Source organism: Pseudophryne corroboree, chromosome 12, assembly GCF_028390025.1.
Source record: "Pseudophryne corroboree isolate aPseCor3 chromosome 12, aPseCor3.hap2, whole genome shotgun sequence".
Classification (NCBI taxonomy): Eukaryota; Metazoa; Chordata; class Amphibia; order Anura; family Myobatrachidae; genus Pseudophryne; species Pseudophryne corroboree.
The window spans coordinates 136,078,568-136,099,516 of record NC_086455.1 but is presented as its reverse complement, the minus strand read 5'-3'; the positions used below and the strand labels follow the sequence as shown (position 1 = coordinate 136,099,516).

The following is a 20,949-nucleotide window of genomic DNA, read 5'->3' as shown; positions in this document are numbered from 1 at the left end:
TGCATGCCTGCCCTTGGGCAATCAGCTTCATCTGAAAAGTCCTGGAATGGAGCCTGCCGTTTTGGATCGCTTCGAATGCCACCATCTTTCCCAGAAGCTTTACACAAAGATGCAGTGAGACTGTCTGGTCCTTCAGAACCTGACGTACCATTTCCCTGATGTCTCAAATCTTGTCTTCTGGGAGAAACCTTTATATGTATCTTGTCTAAAATGAAACCCAGAAATTGAATCCTCTGTGTTGGTTGAAGGTTGGATTTCTTGAAATTCACGATCCAGCCGTGTCGAATCAAAAATTGATGAGTGGTCTGAGCATCCCGGATCAGTTGGTCCAGAAAGGGAGCCTTGATTAGATGGTCATCCAGATATGGGATGATAGTTACCCCTAATGATCTCAATTTCGCGACCATTATAGCCATGATCTTTGTGAAGACTCTCAGGGCGGACGATAAGCCGAATGGTAGGGCTCTGAACTGTGAGTGGTTCTTGTCCACTGCAAATCGTAGGTAACCTTGATGTGGGCTCCAAATCAGAACATGAAGGTACACATCCTTTATGCCCATGGACAACATAAACTCCTCCTGTTCCAGTCATGCAATAACGGACTGAATTTTGAACCTGTACACATTCAGGAACGGATTCAAAACTTTTAAATTGAGGATTGGTCTGACAAACCCATCCGGTTTTGGTACCACGAAAAGATTGGAATAAAATCCAGTTCCTCTTTGAGAAGTCGGGACCGGAATAATTACTTCCGTCTGAAGTAACTTCTGAATTGCCGCTTCTAAGGCCCTCGCTTTCTGAGGACACAGAGGAAGACCTGTTGTAAAGAACTGACTGTGGGGTCGTTGTAGAAAATCTATTTGGTATCTCTGGGATATAATCCTGTTGACCAAGACTTCTGGAGAGGTTTATGCCCAGGCGCCCACCAAAGGAGACCAGGGAGACCGTCACAGTCTTGTCGGCAGGCTTAGATTGCTGCTTTTTGGTTGTAGCTTGGGAGTGGCCTCTACCTCTGCTTCCACGAGCCTGACCACCATAACCTCTTCCTCTGGCTCGAAAGGATTGAGACCAAAAGGAGTTAAACACCGGTCCCAAATAATTTCTTCTGGCCGGTGGGATGGTCCTAGGATACACGGTTGGTAGAAAAGTAGACTTCCCTGCTGTTGCCTGAGAAATCCACTTGTCTAACTACGGACCAAATAACATCTCTCCTACAAAAGGGATCACCTCAACTGCCTTTTTGGAGTCAGAATCCACTTGCCATTCTATGAGCCACAGAAATCTTCTAGACGATATGGCCAAAGTCGATATGCGTTATGCTATTCTGCTAGCGTCCTTTGCGGCCTGGAAAACATATGTCACCGACTCGCGAATATGCTCCGCAAGTCTAACTAATTCTTCCTGGCTGTTATCTTTCTCTACAGCCTGAACAATACGACCAGCCCATGTTACAATAGCCCTGATAACCCAAGCACTAACTATCGTAGGCATGTGTAATGCACCAGCTGCTACAAAAATAGATTTTAGCGCTGTGTCTACCTTACGATCTGACGCATCCTTTAAAGTAGTCATGTTTGGTATCGGCAACATTGTCTTTTTTGATAATCTAGCCAGTGAGGCATCTACAATCGGCGGAACCTCCCACTTAGACATGTCAGACTTGGGTAGAGGGTAATTGGCCTTGATCTTCTTTGGAATTTGGAAGCGTTTATCAGGCTACTTCCATACTTCTCCCATTTGAACCTGGAGAGTCTGAGGAATTGGAAAAACCGCTGCTAGTGGTTTCTGCGACTGAAATAAATCAAAACCGTCAGGTTCCTTAACTTCTTCCTCATTGAAGTTAAGGACCTGTTTTACCGCCTCAATAAGAGAATTTAATCCCTTAACTTCAGAGTCCTCCTCCTGCGGACTTACGTCCAATATTGCCTCTACTGACTCACCTTCCTCCTCATCAATTACAAGACACTCCTCCTCCTCCTTCCTGTAGGATAGGGAGTGGTCTCTTCACTGCCTTACGCACAGTTTTTTCTGCTTTTGCGGGCAGAGTCATTCGAATTAAGAATTCCTCCATAGTCTTGGAAAACCCTGCTGCCCATTCCAAATGCTGCCTGCGGGATTCCGCCATCTCTCTGGAAATATCAGCTAGGGCACCTTCCCATGAAGCCGACTGACCACTACTCCCAGGTTGGGCGTCCATTTCTAAACATGAGTCACACACCCCTGTACTGCCAACATTAGTGCTCTTCTTACCGCATTTTGAACATGCATAACAGGTCTTGGTGGTCTTGGCTGGTGCTTTTGACATGTTTGACATACACGCCACCAGCAGTGCTTTCACCCTATTAAAGTAGGGCGAGAAAGACCATAGGGATATAGGGAGCAAGTGAAACTGGTTTAGATACACAACTGGAATGAATACTAAATAAAAAAAATAAGATTTTACTTACCGATAAATCTATTTCTCATAGTCCGTAGTGGATGCTGGGGACTCCGTCAGGACCATGGGGAATAGTGGCTCCGCAGGAGACAGGGCACAAAAGCAAGCTTTTAGGATCACATGGTGTGTACTGGCTCCTCCCCCTATGACCCTCCTCCAAGCCTCAGTTAGGTACTGTGCCCGGACGAGCGTACACAATAAGGAAGGATCTTGAATCCCGGGTAAGACTCATACCAGCCACACCAATCACACCGTACAACTTGTGATTTGAACCCAGTTAACAGTATGATAACAATGAAGTAGCCTCTAAAAAAGATGGTTCACAACAATAATAACCCGATTTTTTTTGTAACAATAACTATGTACAAGTAATGCAGACAATCCGCACTTGGGATGGGCGCCCAGCATCCACTACGGACTATGAGAAATAGATTTATCGGTAAGTAAAATCTTATTTTCCCTAACGTCCTAGTGGATGCTGGGGACTCCGTCAGGACCATGGGGATTATACCAAAGCTCCCAAACGGGCGGGAGAGTGCGGATGACTCTGCAGCACCGAATGAGAGAACTCCAGGTCCTCCTCAGCCAGGGTATCAAATTTGTAGAATTTAGCAAACGTGTTTGCCCCTGACCAAGTAGCTGCTCGGCAAAGTTGTAAAGCCGAGACCCCTCGGGCAGCCGCCCAAGATGAGCCCACCTTCCTTGTGGAATGGGCATTTACAGATTTTGGCTGTGGCAGGCCTGCCACAGAATGTGCAAGCTGAATTGTACTACAAATCCAACGAGCAATAGTCTGCTTAGAAGCAGGAGCACCCAGCTTTTTGGGTGCCTACAATATAAACAGCAAGTCAGACTTTCTGACTCCAGCCGTCCTGGAATTATATATATATATATATATATATTTTCAGGGCCCTGACAACGTCTAGCAACTTGGAGTCCTCCAAGTCCCTAGTAGCCGCAGGCACCACAATAGGTTGTTTCAGGTGAAACGCTGACACCACCTTAGGAAGAAACTGGGGACGAGTCCGCAGTTCTGCCCTGTCCGAATGGAAAATCAAATATGGGCTTTTGTAAGACAAAGCCGCCAATTTTGACAATCGCCTGGCCGAGGCCAGGGCCAACAGCATGGTCACTTTCCATGTGAGATATTTCAAATCCACAGATTTGAGTGGTTCAAACCAATATGATTTGAGGAATCCCAACACTACGTTGAGATCCCACGGTGCCACTGGAGGCACACAAGGGCTGTATATGCAATACTCCCTTGACAAACGTCTGGACTTCAGGAACTGAAGCCAATTCTTTCTGGAAGAAAATCTATAGGGCCGAAACTTGAACCTTAATGGACCCCAATTTGAGGCTCATAGACACTCCTGTTTGTAGGAAGTGCAGAAATCGACCTAGTTGAAATTTTTTTTCGTGGGGCCTTCCTGGCCTCACCCACGCAACATATTTTTACCACATGTGGTGATAACGTTGTGCGGTCACCTCCTTCCTGGCTTTGACCAGGGTAGGTATGACCTCTTCCGGAATGCCTTTTCCCTTAGGATCCGGCGTTCAAACCGCCATGCCGTCAAACGCAGTCGCGGTAAGTCTTGGAACAGACAAGGTCCCTGCTGGAGCAGGTCCTTTCTTAAGGCCGATGCCACGGTTCCTCTTGGAACAGACATGGTACTTGCTGAAAGCAAATCCCTTCTTAGCTCCCGAGGCCATTAGTCCTCTGTGAGCATCTCTTGAAGTTCCGGTTACCAAGTCCCTCTTGGCCAATCCGGAGCCACGAGTATAGTTCTTACTCCTCTATGTCTTATAATTCTCAATACCTTGGTTATGAGAAGCAGAGGAGGGAACACATACACCGACTGTTACACCCACGGTGTTACCAGGACGTCCACAGCTATCGCCTGAAGGTCTCGTGACCTGGCGCAATACCTGTCCCATTTTTTGTTCGGGCGGGACGCCATCATGTCCACCTTTGGTCTTTCCCAACGGTTCACAATCATGCGGAAAACTTCCCGATGAAGTTCCCACTCTCCCGGGTGGAGGTCGTGCCTGCTGAGGAAGTCTGCTTCCCAGTCGTCCACTCCCGGAATGAACACTGCTGACAGTGCTATCACATGATTTTCCGCCTAGCGAAAAATCCTTGCAGTTTTGCCACTGCCCTCCTGCTTCTTGTGCCGCCCTTTCTGTTTACGTGGGCGACTGCCGTGATGTTATCCCACTGGATCAATACCGGCTGACCTTGAAGCAGAAGTCTTGCTAAGCTTAGAGCATTATAAATTTGCTCTTAGCTCCAGTATATTTATGTGGAGAGAATTCTCCAGACTTGATCACACTCCTTGTGTGACTGCTCCCCAGCCTCTCAGGCTGGCCTCCGTGGTCACGAGCATCCAATCCTGAATGCCGAATCTGCGGCCCTCTAGAAGATGAGCACTCTATAATCACCACAGGAGAGACACCCTTGTCCTTGGATATAGGGTTATCCGCTGATGCATCTGAAGATGCGATCCGGACCATTTGTCCAGCAGATCCCACTGAAGAGTTCTTGCGTGAAATCTGCCGAATGGAAGCGCTTCGTAATAAGCCACCATTTTTACCAGGACTCTTGTGCAATGATGCACTGACACTTTTCCTGGTTTTAGGAGGATCCCGATTAGCTCGGATAACTCCCTGGCTTTCTCCTCTGGGAGAAACACCTTTTCCTGGACTGTGTCCAGAATCATCCCTAGGACCAGCAGACGTGTCGTCGGAACAACTGCGGTTTTGGAATATTTAGAATCCACCCGTGTTGTCGTAGAACTACTTGAGATAGTGCTACTCCGACCTCCAACTGTTCTCTGGACCTTGTTCTTATCAGGAGGTCGTCCATTTTCTTTGAAGACGAATCCTCCTTTCGGTCATTACCTTGGTAAGGACCCGGGGTGCCTTGGACAATCCAACGGCATCGTCTTGAAACTGATAGTGACAGTTCTGTACCACGAACCTGAGGTACCCTTGGTGAGAAAAGGCAAATTTTGGGACATGGAGGTAAGCATCCCTGATGTCCCGGGACACCATATAGTCCCCTTCTTTGCTATCACTGCTCTGAGTGACTCCATCTGGATTTGAACCCTTGTAAGTGTTCAAATTTTTCAGATTTAGAATAGGTCTCACCTAGCCTTCAGTACCACCATATAGTGTGGAGTAATACCCCTTTCCTTGTTGTCGGAGGGGTAATTTTATTATCACCTGCTGGGAATACAGCTTGTGAATTGTTTTCAATACTGCCTCCCTGTCGGAGGGAGACATTGGTACAGCAGACTACAGGAACCTGCGAGGGGGGAAACCTCTCGACATTCCAATCTGTACCCCTTGGATACTACTTGTAGGATCCAGGGGTCCTGTACGGTCCCAGCGTCATGCTGAGAACTTGGTAGAAGCGGTGGAGGGCTTCTGTTCCTGGGAATGGGCTGCCTGCTGCAGTCTTCTTCCCTTTCCTCTATCCCTGGGCAGATATGACTCTTATAGGGACGAAAGGACTGAGGCTGAAAAGACGGTGTCTTTTTCTGCAGAGATGTGACTTAGGGTAAAAAACGGTGGATTTTCCAGCAGTTGCCCTGGCCACCAGGTCCCATGGACCGACCCCAAATAACTCCTCCCCTTTATACGGCAATACATCTTTGTGCCGTTTGGAATCTGCATCACCTGACCACTGTCGTGTCCATAAACATCTTCTTGCAGATATGGACATCGCATTTACTCTTGATGCCAGAGTGCAAATATCCCTCTGCGCATCTCGCATATATAGAAATGCATCCTTTAAATGCTCTATAGTCAATAAAATACTGTCCCTGTCAAAGGTATCAATATTTTTAGTCAGGGAATCCGACCAAGCCACCTCAGCTCTGCACATCCAGGCTGAGGCGATCGCTGGTCGCAGTATAACACCAGCATGTGTGTGTATACTTTTTAGGATATTTTTCAGCCTCCTATCAGCTGGCTCCTTAAGTACGGCCCTATCCGTAGATGGTACCGCCACTTGTTCTGATAAGCGTGTGAGCGCCTTATCCACCCTGAGGGGTGTTTCCCACAGCGCCTTAACTTCTGGCGGGAAAGGGTATACCGCCAATAATTTTCTATCGGGGGAAACCCACGCATCATCACACACTTCATTTAATTTATCTGATTCAGGAAAAACTACAGGTAGTTTTTTCACCTCACACATAATACCCTTTTTTGTGGTACTTGGAGTATCAGAAATATGTAACACCTCCTTCATTGCCCTTAACGTGTGGCCCTAAAAGAAAATACGTTTGTTTCTTCACCGTCGACACTGAAATCAGTGTCCGTGTCTGGGTCTGTGTCGACCGACTGAGGTAAATGGGCATTTTACAGCCCCTGACGGTGTTTGAGACGCCTGGACAGATACTAATTTGTTCGCCGGCCCTCTCATGTCGTCAACCGGCTTGCAGCGTGTTGACATTGTCACGTAATTTCCATAAATAAGCCATCCATTCCGGTGTCGACTCCCTAGAGAGTGACATCACCATTACAGGCAATTTGCTCCGCCTCCTCACCAATATTTTTCTCATACATGTCGACACACACGTACCGACATACAGCACACACATAGGGAATGCTCTGATAGAGGACAGGACCCACTAGCCCTTTGGGGAGACAGAGGGAGAGTTTGCCAGCACACACCAAAACGCTATAATTATCCAGGGACCACCTTTATATAAGTGTTCCTCCCTTATAGCATTTTAATATATATACATATCGCCAAATCAGTGCCCCCCCTCTCTGTTTTAACCCTGTTTCTGTAGTGCAGTGCAGGGGAGAGCATGGGAGCCTTCCCACCAGCCTTTCTGTGAGGGAAAATGGCGCTGTGTACTGAGGAGAATAGGCCCCGCCCCCTTTTCGGTGGGCTTCTTCTCCGGAGTTTTAGATATCTGGCAGGGGTTAAATACATCCATATAGCCTCAAGGGCTATATGTGATGTATTTTTCGCCATACAGGTATTATACATTGCTGCCCAGGGCGCCCCCCTCCAGCGCCCTGCACCCTCCGTGACCGCTGTGTGAAGTGTGCTGACAACAATGGCGCACAGCTGCAGTGCTGTGCGCTACCTGATGAAGACTGAGAGTCTTCTGCCGCCTGGTTCCGGACCTCTTCATCTTCAGCGTCTGCAAGGGGGGTCGGCGGCGCGGCTCCGGGACGAACCCCAGGGCGAGCCCTGTGTTCCGACTCCCTCTGGAGCTATGTCCAGTAGCCTAAGAATCCAATCCATCCTGCACGCAGGTGAGTTGAAAATCTCTCCCCTAAGTCCCTCGATGCAGTGAGCCTGTTGCCAGCAGGACTCACTGAAAATAAAGAACCTAAAAACTTTTTCTAAGTAACTCTTTAAGAGAGCCACCTAGATTGCACCCTTCTCGGCCGGGCACAAAAACCTAACTGAGGCTTGGAGGAGGGTCATAGGGGGAGGAGCCAGTACACACCATGTGATCCTAAAAGCTTGCTTTTGTGCCCTGTCTCCTGCGGAGCCGCTATTCCCCATGGTCCTGACGGAGTCCCCAGCATCCACTAGGACGTTAGAGAAATAAAAAATTGCAGTCCTCACAGCTCCAACTGTTCAAACAGCTTGGGTTGACTGGATTGTAATCCTGTTGCTCATCCTCCTCAGGTCCTTTCAGTAGAGTTCTTTGGACGACAAATAAAAGCACTTAGTTCTTTCTTCAAGAGATTCAGCAGCAGCAAAGGATTTGCCCAGTAACCCAGAAGAATTTATGTTGCAATCTGCTCCTTTGTGATTGGCCAGCAGAGGATCTTCTCAGAGAGCCTGCAAAAACCAATATGGCCGCAAATGACATTTTATGTGATCATCAAACTCCCCACAGAGATATCTCGGTGCGCCCTGTCCGCCGCTGTACTCTGTGAACAGCCCCAACGCCTTTCCTTCCTGCGCGGCTCTATCCGATGCGCCAGACTGTTAGTAATGAATAGAGCCGCAGAGCCCCTGTTCCCTGCAGTAAACTACGCGGCTAACAGTGCGTACGGGTCCCCGCTGCCTTCTCTCCACCCCCCACCCCACGCACCCGGCCTGCAGTGCACGGCTACGGGCATATGGAAAGGGGATCGTTCTGTAAATAAACTGTGTTCTTCCCTGCAGCCTGACAAAACGCTGCCCCGGAGGAGTATATCCTCCTGTCAGACAGCGTGCATTCACCGGCGCCTCAGCTCTGTGTCCCTGCTGATGCTATTCTGCTAGTGTAAACTACTCACAGTTGCTGCCGCTGCTGTCATCTGAGAGAGATGCCGTCCCCTTCAGTCAGGGTCTTTGTCTCTCGAATATATATATTAGCTTTTGCCCTCCTTTAAATTAGGTTGGCTCGACCCCAGATCATCAATCTTTATAAGAATTATTCTAACTGGAGCAGGAGCTCCTTTCTTCTGTGCAACACCTCCTAGTACAATTTTTCAAACTGAGGGATGTGGGGCGTGAAGGGGGAGGAGCCGGCTGTGCATAATTTTTTTAGGTTAGATTGTGCCAACTCCGGTCTGCATACTTCACACCCCACCTGTATGAAGAAGTTCTAGTGTCCCCTAGTGAATGAAAGATAAAAATGGTTGTACATGGGTTGTGCATGCGAGTGGATCTTATCCTGAGGATGAAACACTTGTTGATGCATCATGTTCAAGGGCATCGCCAAGAACAACATGAATGTCAATGTACTAGGGATAATTTAGGATTGTTAATAATCTAGCCAAATACATAGATGATGAAGACCCAATATGGTTAAAAAGGGGCAGACTAGATGGGCCAACTTGTTCTGATCTACCATCAAATTCTATGTTTCTATCTATGTCAATATGGAAGTTTATCCAATCGAAGTCCATGCTCCCCTTCCCTCATGACATGTTCATTGACCAAAGTGAGTCCATCTTGGCAGATGCTCTTTATATATTACTGTGTATTTGCACTTACAGGGTTTGTTCTAATTAAAATATTAATAACATACAAACCACAACCAAGTGTCCAGCACGCAAACAATAATAAAGTTGATACAGTAATGTTTAGTTATCCAATAACACATTTAATGAATTAAAGTGACTATAGTATACACTAGACAGACAGTTACCGGGCTGTTGAAGCAGTGATCTAGGAATAGGAGCAGGATTGTACGTTCTTGCAATGAGAAGTCGCTCTCCGACTCCTCAGCCACGGATGCCTCTCTTATACTCTTAAAGAAGAAAGGAAAATGTTCTGGCTTCTTCTCAAAGGTCTGAAAGTTATAAATGAAGTTAAAGAAAGATATAAAATCTGCTAAACAGATAGAGCAGTCATTAACATTATTGTATGCCACCAGGAGTACAGAAAAGGCAAACAACCAATCCATTTACAATGAGAAATTAATGGTGCGTGCCTTATAGCACACAGCTATCAGTCACTTATAGTTGTGTATGCAGTGCCCTATAGTTTATAAAATGCAGCTTATCAATTCAATAGAAACCAATCACACTACTGAGTCACTAAGGAATCGCATGGTCATGGTCCGATGTTATGTCATGCGGATAACCAAGTATCAGCGAGCATCTAGGTAAAGTCTAGATTAGTTCTGATAGCTTAATGTGTGAAGTGGTTCATAACTACTTATACTCACTACATACATGATATGGAAGGCCCATGAACCTCTTACCTCCCAAGCAGAGACGTTCTCACGGAACTTCTCATTCACCATACAGCAGATGGACATAAGGTAGGCTTTACTGGACACCTTGGGCGAGTAATTCAACCACAGATAGTTCTCTAGGTATTGACTGTTAGAAAAGGATAACAAGAGGAATACCTTGTGAGAAATACATACAAAAGGCTAAAACAGTGTTACTTAAACTTTGTTCGATAACGCACCCTACAGCATCAGTACTTTTATCAGAAACCCCTAGACCAGAAGTTTCCTATTGAGAAATCCAGAAAGAATGATAACATAAGTAAAAAGAGCTCCTGCCGTCCTTAGGGTCAGTTATATGGTGGACATGGTTGTGCTTCCGTTTGTGCACAGATTTTATAATTGGCAGCCACCAGTGTTGGTTTTGCCTATCACACGGACCATAAATAATTTGATGTGGTCCTGGATCACCAACCTATGGCACCCAGTTTGGGAACCACTGGGTTAGAGGAAGACTTTACCCAAAACTGTAGAACATTATTTTTAAACCTAGTTTTTAAATAAGCAATGTAATCTCTTTTCTGTGAAATAAATGGTTGAAGTAAGTGTCAGTTTTACACAGTTCTATTGTGATTCAGCTTCTCTTCATCAATCCAGTCTTGTTTCCTCTTGTCGCTAGCATTAGTGTATTGTGGTGTATATAGTCCAATTAACCTGAACTGTATACAGTTATATGAATAACCAGTGTAACAGATCTCCCCAAGAGAAACCCAGTAATGCACTTGTAGAGATACGTTAAGCCTTTGTAACTCGGACTACAGGAAACTATCCTGCTGCATGTTCAAAAAAAGCAAAAATTAAAAGAGACAGGAATTTCAGATTTTGCATTCTAAAATGGTCAGTAGAGTATGAAATAGTTTTAGACTCAGACTTTTTATTATTATTATTATTATTATGATTATTATCTTTTCACAAAGATTGGGTATCTGCACACTCAAAGCAATATGATGTGGATGTATGAAAATCAAATACATCTGTTCATGAACCCCTTTTAATATTAAATTAATAGTTTATCATTGCAGGGGGTGCCGTCAACTACAGTATATAAGACAACTAACAATTTGGGAAAAACGGAGAGAGAATTGTATTGTTGACGCACAAAAAGAATGAATATTATTTTATTTTTATAACTTTTATTAATGCATTGTTTAAAATAATATGATTATAGCTCACATGTTGATCCTACACTACAGTGAAACATAGAGGTTAAAATCACAAACTTTACATACATGTGAATAAAGAAAAAATAAAGATGGTGAATTAAGGATTACATTTTTTATGTACACGTGTTGTTATTCTTTGTATGGTATGTTATGGTAACATACAGGGTTATCTCTTAAGTGCCCGGAGCCATTTTATGACAATAAGCGCTTGGCGACACTTTTTTAATGCATAATAGCACTAGACGCCATCTTTAAACTGTATAGGCGCTAAGCGACGAGTGTTTTACAAATGTTTTAAATTGTAATTTATGTGTGCGCCACGGCCCTCCGAACCTCTCCAGCGGCAGTGTGTGTTAGTCCCCAGCAAGCTGGCATGTGTGTGGGGGCCGGGAAGCGGAGGTGGCAAGCCTTGGCAGCTGGGACAAGCATACTAGACTGCAGGGGGGTGCGCCACTCACGGGAGACCAGGCTAGGCGGCTCCCTATGCAGCGGAGGTGTGTGTAGGATGTGGGTGCGCTGGGATCCAGGAGCTAGGCACCCAGCAACTCAGCGCCACGGAGATACAGAGCCACGGCTTGCCCCTGGCTGCCAGGCTTCTGAAGGGGGGTGCGCCACACGCTGCGGCGAGGTCAACAAGTGAGTGCCGCACTGGGGGGACAGGGAGAGCCAGCTCCCTGGACCTCAGTGGCAGGCGGTGTACAGGCAGGCTGGAGGACGGGGGAAGCCAGCCCCCCACACCTCCAGCACTGGGAGAGTCCTAGCAGCCAGGCTGCAGGGCTAAGGGAGCCCAGCGCTCAGCACACACAAGAACAAAAAGGTTTTAAAACAATGTATATATACAGTGATGTGAAGCACTGAGCGGAGGGTAGCAGATCCCCCAGCTGCAGTGCCTGAGTATGTGGAGCCTGTGCAGGACACAGGCTCAGAGTGTATTTAAACAGAGACATGTACAACGTGTATTTAAATGTATTTTAAAGTGAAATGCACTTACTTGGTTGATTGTGTCCCAGGAGGGGGGGATCCATTGCTGTGCAGGCTGTTTGATTCCTCCAGTCCTTTTCCCCAAAAATGGAATGCCTTCCCCTCTAGCCTCCCACATGGAACTAGCATGGGGAAGAGAGGAGCAGCTCAGCTTCCCAACAAGCTGAGGGGTTTCTGGAACTCCATAGGGATCACCTTCGGTGATCAGGAAACCCTGGCAGGGGATCTAGGCTGCCCATCTCTGGAGCCCGATTTCAGGCTGCGGATGGTGAGCTGGGTCCTTGGGCAGATTCCTGGAAGTAAGTTTAGGCGGGAAAACTTTCCCCAGCCTAGACTGAACGTCACCAGGACAGATACCAACCCTCCAGGATGGGACGGTCAAAGGAGAGTGGTCACTAGAGGACAATGGTAGCTGTGCATGTGGCCAAGGTATGCACAGCACATGAATAAACAATGATTGGTTGAGAACAACAGCACGGGGTTACCCGCTGTGGTATTGTGTATTGGAGTAGGATAAAAAGGAGGGCTGCTGCCCTATGAAAGTGTATTATACCATTTTCACTCTGCTGTAAACAGCTAGCTGTATTACTGTTGCCCCTAGCAATAGGGAAGGGTCTTTTTGAAGACTGTTTGGGCGAATAAACATCATCTGCATCAAGACGACGGCTTCATCTTGTGACTTGCAGGGCTAGACGAAACCTAGCTCCTTTCTCCAGCTGTCCAGGGTACACCCAGAGTCTCCAAGCTCCGCCTCCCGCCAGCTACCGTGCAGAGGCCTGGTCAAGCGACCAGTGGGGACTTGTCAACACCACACATGGGTGGTAAGACAGCGTGTCAACGCATACAGAGCAGAACCGTGGTTCTAGACGCCACGGCAACAAGGAGTCTGGCGGTGGCAGCGTAGTACCTGCCCACTGCGCAGTGGGTGGAGTCAGTAACAGGCGGTTACTTGCGGTAAGCGGGATTCCCCCTATTTGGCCAGGTCCCACGTGACCTAAAACTCCATTCTGTGAGTGGGGAAAGGACGTGAGGCGGTGAGGGCTTTTGTACAGAACCGTCCGCTCAGATATGTCAATTACTTTAAAAGTTCTAAGGTAAACTTTGGGGCCAATAGGGAGTGAAACACCCTGTATAATAACTGATGGAAGGTGTCAAGTAGGATAGCTTAGGGAATTCTATAAAAATTGGACGGTTTTTAAATTGACTTTTACTGCATGTTAAGTGGACGTAGCAGCCAAAGTTTAAAAGAACGCACTTAAGGGCAGTATGTTGTGCACACATTCAAATATATATTAGAAACATAGAATTTGACGGCAGATAAGACCACTTGGCCCATCCAGTCTGCCCCTTTTTCTTTTTTTAACCATAATTTTATCTCAAACCTTATTTGATACTTATTTCTTTGTAAGGCTATCCTTATGTCTATCCAATGCATGTTTAAATTGCTCCACTGTCTTAGCCTCTACCACCACTGATGGGAGGCTATTCCACTTATCCACTACCCTTTCTGTTAAGTAATTTTTCCTCAAATTTCCCCTGAAACCCCCCTACCCCTTCCCTCCAGTCTCAGTGCGTGTTCTCGTGTCCTATTGCTTCTCTTCATTTGGAGAAAGTTTCCCTCCTGAGTTTTGTTAAAACCCTTGATATATTTGAAAGTTTCTATCATGTCCCCCCTTTCATATTACTAGCTGAATACCCGTGCTTCGCTACGGTATTTAAAATAAGAATTTACTTACCGATAATTCTATTTCTCGGAGTCCGTAGTGGATGCTGGGGTTCCTGAAAGGACCATGGGGAATAGCGGCTCCGCAGGAGACAGGGCACAAAAAAGTAAAGCTTTACTAGGTCAGGTGGTGTGCACTGGCTCCTCCCCCTATGACCCTCCTCCAGACTCCAGTTAGGTACTGTGCCCGGACGAGCATACACAATAAGGGAGGCATTTTGAATCCCGGGTAAGACTCATACCAGCCACACCAATCACACCGTACAACTTGTGATCTAAACCCAGTTAACAGTATGACAACAGAAAGGGCCTCTTAAAGATGGCTCCTTAACAATAACCCGAATTAGTTAACAATAACTATGTACAAGTATTGCAGATAATCCGCACTTGGGATGGGCGCCCAGCATCCACTACGGACTCCGAGAAATAGAATTATCGGTAAGTAAATTCTTATTTTCTCTATCGTCCTAAGTGGATGCTGGGGTTCCTGAAAGGACCATGGGGATTATACCAAAGCTCCCAAACGGGCGGGAGAGTGCGGATGACTCTGCAGCACCGAATGAGAGAACTCCAGGTCCTCCTTTGCCAGGGTATCAAATTTGTAAAATTTTACAAACGTGTTCTCCCCCGACCACGTAGCTGCTCGGCAGAGTTGTAATGCCGAGACCCCTCGGGCAGCCGCCCAAGATGAGCCCACCTTCCTTGTGGAGTGGGCTTTTACAGTTTTAGGCTGTGGCAGGCCTGCCACAGAATGTGCAAGTTGAATTGTGTTACAAATCCAACGAGCAATCGACTGCTTAGAAGCAGGTGCGCCCAACTTGTTGGGTGCATACAATATAAACAGCGAGTCAGATTTTCTGACTCCAGCCGTCCTTGCAATGTATATTTTTAAGGCTCTGACAACGTCCAACAACTTGGAGTCCTCCAAGTCGCTAGTGGCCGCAGGCACCACAATAGGTTGGTTCAGATGAAATGCTGATACCACTTTAGGGAGAAAATGCGGACGAGTCCGCAGTTCTGCCCTATCCGAATGGAAGATTAGATAAGGACTTTTATAAGATAAAGCCGCCAATTCAGATACTCTCCTGGCAGAGGCCAGGGCTAGTAACATAGTCACTTTCAATGTGAGATATTTCAAATCCACCTTTTTCAATGGTTCAAACCAATGGGATTTGAGGAAATCTAAAACTACATTTAGATCCCACGGTGCCACCGGAGGCACCACAGGAGGCTGTATATGCAGTACTCCCTTGACAAAAGTCTGGACCTCAGGGACAGAGGCCAATTCTTTTTGGAAGAATATTGACAGGGCCGAAATTTGAACCTTAATGGATCCCAATTTGAGACCCATAGATAATCCTGATTGCAGGAAATGTAGGAAACGACCCAGTTGGAATTCCTCCGTCGGAACCCTCCGATCCTCGCACCACGCTACATATTTTCGCCAAATGCGGTGATAATGTTTCACGGTGACTTCCTTCCGTGCCTTAATCAAGGTAGGAATGACTTCTTCTGGAATGCCTTTCCCTTTTAGGATCTGGCGTTCAACCGCCATGCCGTCAAACGCAGCCGCGGTAAGTCTTGAAAAAGACAGGGACCCTGCTGTAGCAGGTCCCTTCTCAGAGGTAGAGGCCACGGTTCGTCCGTGAGCATCTCTTGAAGTTCCGGATACCAAGTCCTTCTCGGCCAATCCGGAACCACTAGTATTGTTCTTACTCTTCTTTGCCGTATGATCTTCAATACCTTTGGTATGAGCGGCAGAGGAGGAAACACATACACTGACTGGTACACCCAAGGAGTTACCAGTGCGTCCACAGCTATTGCCTGTGGATCTCTTGACCTGGCGCAATATTTGTCCAGTTTCTTGTTGAGGCGAGACGCCATCATGTCTACAATTGGTCTTTCCCAACGGTCTATTAACATGTTGAAGACTTCTGGATGTAGACCCCACTCTCCCGGATGAAGATCGTGTCTGCTGAGGAAGTCTGCTTCCCAGTTGTCCACGCCCGGGATGAACACTGCTGACAGTGCTATCACGTGATTCTCCGCCCAGCGAAGAATCTTGGCAGCTTCTGCCATTGCACTCCTGCTTCTTGTGCCGCCCTGCCTGTTTACATGGGCGACCGCCGTGATGTTGTCCGACTGAATCAACACCGGCTTTCCTTGCAGGAGAAGTTCCGCCTGGCTTAGAGCATTGTAGATTGCTCTTAGTTCCAGAATGTTTATGTGAAGAGACTTTTCCAGACTCGTCCATACTCCCTGGAAGTTTCTTCCTTGTGTGACTGCTCCCCAGCCTCTCAGGCTGGCGTCCGTGGTCACCAGGATCCAATCCTGAATGCCGAATCTGCGGCCTTCTAATAGGTGAGCCTTCTGCAACCACCACAGAAGTGACACCCTTGTCTTTGGTGACAGGGTTATTCGCAGGTGCATCTGCAGATGCGACCCTGACCATTTGTCCAACAGATCCCTTTGGAATATTCTTGCATGGAATCTGCCGAATGGAATTGCTTCGTAAGAAGCCACCATTTTTCCCAGGACTCTTGTGCATTGATGTACTGACACTTTTCCTGGTTTTAGGAGGTTCCTGACCAGATCGGATAACTCCTTGGCTTTTTCCTCTGGAAGGAAAACCTTTTTCTGAACCGTGTCCAGAATCATTCCTAGGAACAGCAGACGAGTTGTCGGGATTAAATGGGATTTTGGAATATTCAGAATCCACCCGTGTTGTCTTAGCACCTCTTGAGATAGTGCTAAAGCTGTCTCCAGCTGTTCTCTGGACCTTGCCCTTATTAGGAGATCGTCCAAGTATGGGATAACTAATACGCCTTTTCTTCGAAGAAGAATCATCATCTCGGCCATTACCTTGGTAAAGACCCGAGGCGCCGTGGACAATCCGAACGGCAGCGTCTGAAACTGATAGTGACAGTTTTGAACAATGAACCTGAGGTACCCCTGGTGTGCGGGGTAAATCGGAACGTGTAGATACGCATCCTTGATGTCCAAGGATACCATAAAGTCCCCTTCTTCCAGGTTCGCTATCACTGCTCTGAGTGACTCCATCTTGAACTTGAACTTTTTTATGTAGAGGTTCAAGGACTTCAGATTTAGAATAGGCCTTACCGAGCCATCCGGCTTCGGTACCACAATAGAGTGGAATAATACCCCTTTCCTTGTTGTAATAGGGGTACTTTGACTATCACCTGCTGAGCGTACAGCTTGTGAATGGCTTCCAACACCCTCTCCCTTTCGGAAGAGACGGTTGGTAAGGCAGACTTCAGGAAACGATGAGGAGGATCCGTCTCTAATTCCAACCTGTACCCCTGAGATATTATCTGCAGGATCCAGGGGTCTACCTGCGAGTGAGCCCACTGCGCGCTGTAATTTTTGAGACGGCCCCCCACTGTCCCCGAGTCCGCTTGAGAGGCCCCAGCGTCATGCTGAGGTTTTTGCAGGAGCCGGGGAGGGCTTCTGTTCCTGGGAAGGAGCTGCCTGTTGGTGTCTCTTCCCTCTTCCTCTGCCTCGTGGCAGGTACGACAAGCCCTTTGCTCTCTTATTTTTGTAGGAGCGAAAAGGCTGCGGTTGAAAGGTCGGTGCCTTTCTCTGTTGGGGAGTGACTTGAGGTAAAAAAGTGGATTTCCCGGCAGTAGCCGTGGCCACCAAGTCTGATAGACCAACTCCAAATAACTCCTCCCCTTTATACGGCAAAACCTCCATGTGACGTTTTGAATCCGCATCGCCTGTCCACTGTCGTGTCCATAAGGCTCTTCTGGCTGAAATGGACATAGCACTCACCCGAGATGCCAGTGTGCAAATATCCCTCTGTGCATCACGCATATAGATAAATGCATCCTTTATTTGTTCTAACGACAGTAAAACATTGTCCCTATCTAGGGTATCAATATTTTCAATCAGGGATTCTGACCAAACTACTCCAGCACTGCACATCCAGGCAGTTGCTATAGCTGGTCGTAGTATAACACCTGCATGTGTGTATATATTCTTTTGAATAACTTCCATCTTTCTATCTGATGGATCCTTAAGTGCGGCCGTCTCAGGAGAGGGTAACGCCACTTGTTTGGATAAGCGTGTGAGCGCCTTGTCCACCTTAGGGGGTGTTTCCCAGCGCGCCCTAACCTCTGGCGGGAAAGGGTATAATGCCAATAACTTTTTTGAAATTATCAACTTTTTATCAGGAGCAACCCACGCTTCATCACACACGTCATTTAATTCTTCTGATTCAGGAAAAACTGTTTGTAGTTTTTTCACACCATACATAATACCCTGTTTTACGGTATCTGTAGTATCAGCTAAATGTAACGTCTCCTTCATTGCCAAAATCATATAACGTGTGGCCCTACTGGAAAATACGTTTGAATTTCTACCGTCGTCACTGGAATCAGTGCCCGTGTCTGGGTCTGTGTCGACCGACTGAGGCAAAGGGCGTTTTACAGCCCCTGACGGTGTTTGAGGCGCCTGGACAGGCATTAATTGATTGTCCGGCCGCCTCATGTCCTCAACTGACTGTTTAAGGGAAGATAAACCATCACGTAATTCCACAAATAAAGGCATCCATTCTGGTGTCGACCCCCTGGGGGGTGACATCTGCATATTTGGCAATTGCTCCGCCTCCACACCAATATCGTCCTCATACATGTCGACACCACGTACCGACACACACCGCAAACTCACAGGGAATGCTCTAATGAAGACAGGACCCACTAGCCCTTTTGGGGAGACAGAGGGAGAGTCTGCCAGCACACACCACAAAGCGCTATATATACAAGGGATATCCTTATATTAAGTGCTCCCTTATAGCTGCTTTAATATATATATATATAGCCATTAATGTGCCCCCCCTCTCTGTTTTACCCTGTTTCTGTAGTGCAGTGCAGGGGAGAGACCTGGGAGCCGTTCTGACCAGCGGAGCTGTGACAGAAAATGGCGCCGTGTGCTGAGGAGATAGGCCCCGCCCCTTTTTCGGCGGGTTCTTCTCCCGCTATTTTTCCAGTCAGGCAGGGGTTAAATATCTCCATATAGCCCCTATGGGCTATATGTGAGGTATTTTTAGCCTTGTATAAGGTTTATATTTGCCTCTCAGAGCGCCCCCCCCCAGCGCTCTGCACCCTCAGTGACTGCCCAGTGAAGTGTGCTGAGAGGAAAATGGCGCACAGCTGCAGTGCTGTGCGCTACCTTATGAAGACTGAGGAGTCTTCAGCCGCCGGTTTCCGGACCTCTTCACGCTTCAGCATCTGCAAGGGGGTCGGCGGCGCGGCTCCGGGACCGGACTCCACGGCTGGGCCTGTGTTCGATCCCTCTGGAGCTAATGGTGTCCAGTAGCCAAGCAGCAAATCCACTCTGCATGCAGGTGAGTTTACTACTTTCCCCCTAAGTCCCACGTTGCAGTGATCCTGTTGCCAGCAGGACTCACTGTAAAGAAAAAAAACCTAAACTAAACTTTCTCTAAGCAGCTCTTTAGGAGAGCCACCTAGATTGCACCCTTCTCGTTCGGGCACAAAATCTAACTGGAGTCTGGAGGAGGGTCATAGGGGGAGGAGCCAGTGCACACCACCTGACCTAGTAAAGCTTTACTTTTTTGTGCCCTGTCTCCTGCGGAGCCGCTATTCCCCATGGTCCTTTCAGGAACCCCAGCATCCACTTAGGACGATAGAGAAAGAATAATGCCAATCTTTGTCAGGCCGCACCTCTGGGCTTCCCTGGATTGATGGTGTGAAAATGCTGGCGCTGAGGGAAAAAATGAGCCTCCTTCTCTGCCCCGTCCCGCCTCTGATGCTGCCCTGCTCAGTGCTGTAAATGCTGGGGCGACAGGCCAAGCTCCGCCCGCTGTATATTAAATATGTTAGGTTTGCAGGCTACCTTGCTTATCTTCGAAACTAAAGTATGCCTCTGCCCCCACCCGTGTATGCATCTGCCCTTATCCGTACGTGCTCTGCTCCTACCCATATGCCTATGCTCCTACACGTGTGTGCCTCTATACTTACTTGTGAGTGCCTCTGCGTCTACCTGTGGCTGCTTCTGCGTCTACCTGTGGCTGCCTCTGCGTCTACCCGTGGGTGCCTCTATCCTTACCTGTGGGAGCCTCTGGCCCTAACCACGGGTGCCTCTGCGTCTACCCGTGGGTGCCTCTGCCCTTACCCATGGGTGCCTCAGCCCCTACAAGTGGGTGCCTCTACCCCTACCTATGTGTGCCTCTTTGTAAATTGCTCCAGACATTCCAGAGTTATGCCGAAAAACTATGGATTTTTAAATGTCACCCCTTTCCCACCCCCACCCCTAGGGGTGTCTTAACCCCACAGTATTTTTTCCACATTGTAAGTCATATGTGTACCAAGTTTGTTGTAAATTGCTCCAGGCATTCCAGAGTTATGCTGGAACATACACACATACGTACACACATTTTTAGATCTATAGATAACACACACAATGAACCCAGGGAATATGGATAGTGCAGTTATGAGTTCTTCATTTACTGCTACTATATTTATCAATACAAACACACACGCAATCACACCTTTCATAAATTGCACATAAAAGCATCAACTCACCTGAACTCCAGCAGCATTATCTTCCTTATAGTGAATCTGTGAAACATGGAAAGCCATTAGAACCTTCAACTAAGGTAGAGCTTCTTTTATAAACGGGGTCCAACACCTCCACCCACATAAAAGCAAAAAGGTGTGTTCCACCCTCCATGTGATACAAAGCCCACTGCAGTATGCTCCATGTTTCTGCAGGATAACAAAGAGTTCTACAAGTCATTCTTCAGTAGATCTCAATGGAATCTCCATTTAAAAGGTATAGATATATGGGGGTATATTCAATTAAGGTCGAAACTGCCGTCTTGTCGACTTTTTTAGGTCAGAAGGGGTTCCGACCTATTCAGTCCCCAGCTTTTTTTATTCGGCAAGTCGGGATATTCGACTT

The 20,949-nt window shown here is 47.2% G+C and overlaps 1 protein-coding gene across 1 annotated transcript in view; it reads right to left on the bottom strand.

The window, feature by feature from the left end:
- The window catches only part of AQR (aquarius intron-binding spliceosomal factor), a 187,030-nt gene that overhangs the window by 139,882 nt on the left and 26,199 nt on the right, over positions 1 to 20,949 (bottom strand). Inside the window, exons 4-6 of the mRNA XM_063948061.1 lie at positions 20,571 to 20,606; positions 10,111 to 10,231; positions 9,553 to 9,696 (exon numbers count right to left, since the gene is read on the bottom strand). Of these exons, the coding sequence (XP_063804131.1) occupies positions 9,553 to 9,696; positions 10,111 to 10,231; positions 20,571 to 20,606 (301 nt within the window). The remainder of the gene's footprint in view (positions 1 to 9,552; positions 9,697 to 10,110; positions 10,232 to 20,570; positions 20,607 to 20,949) is intronic.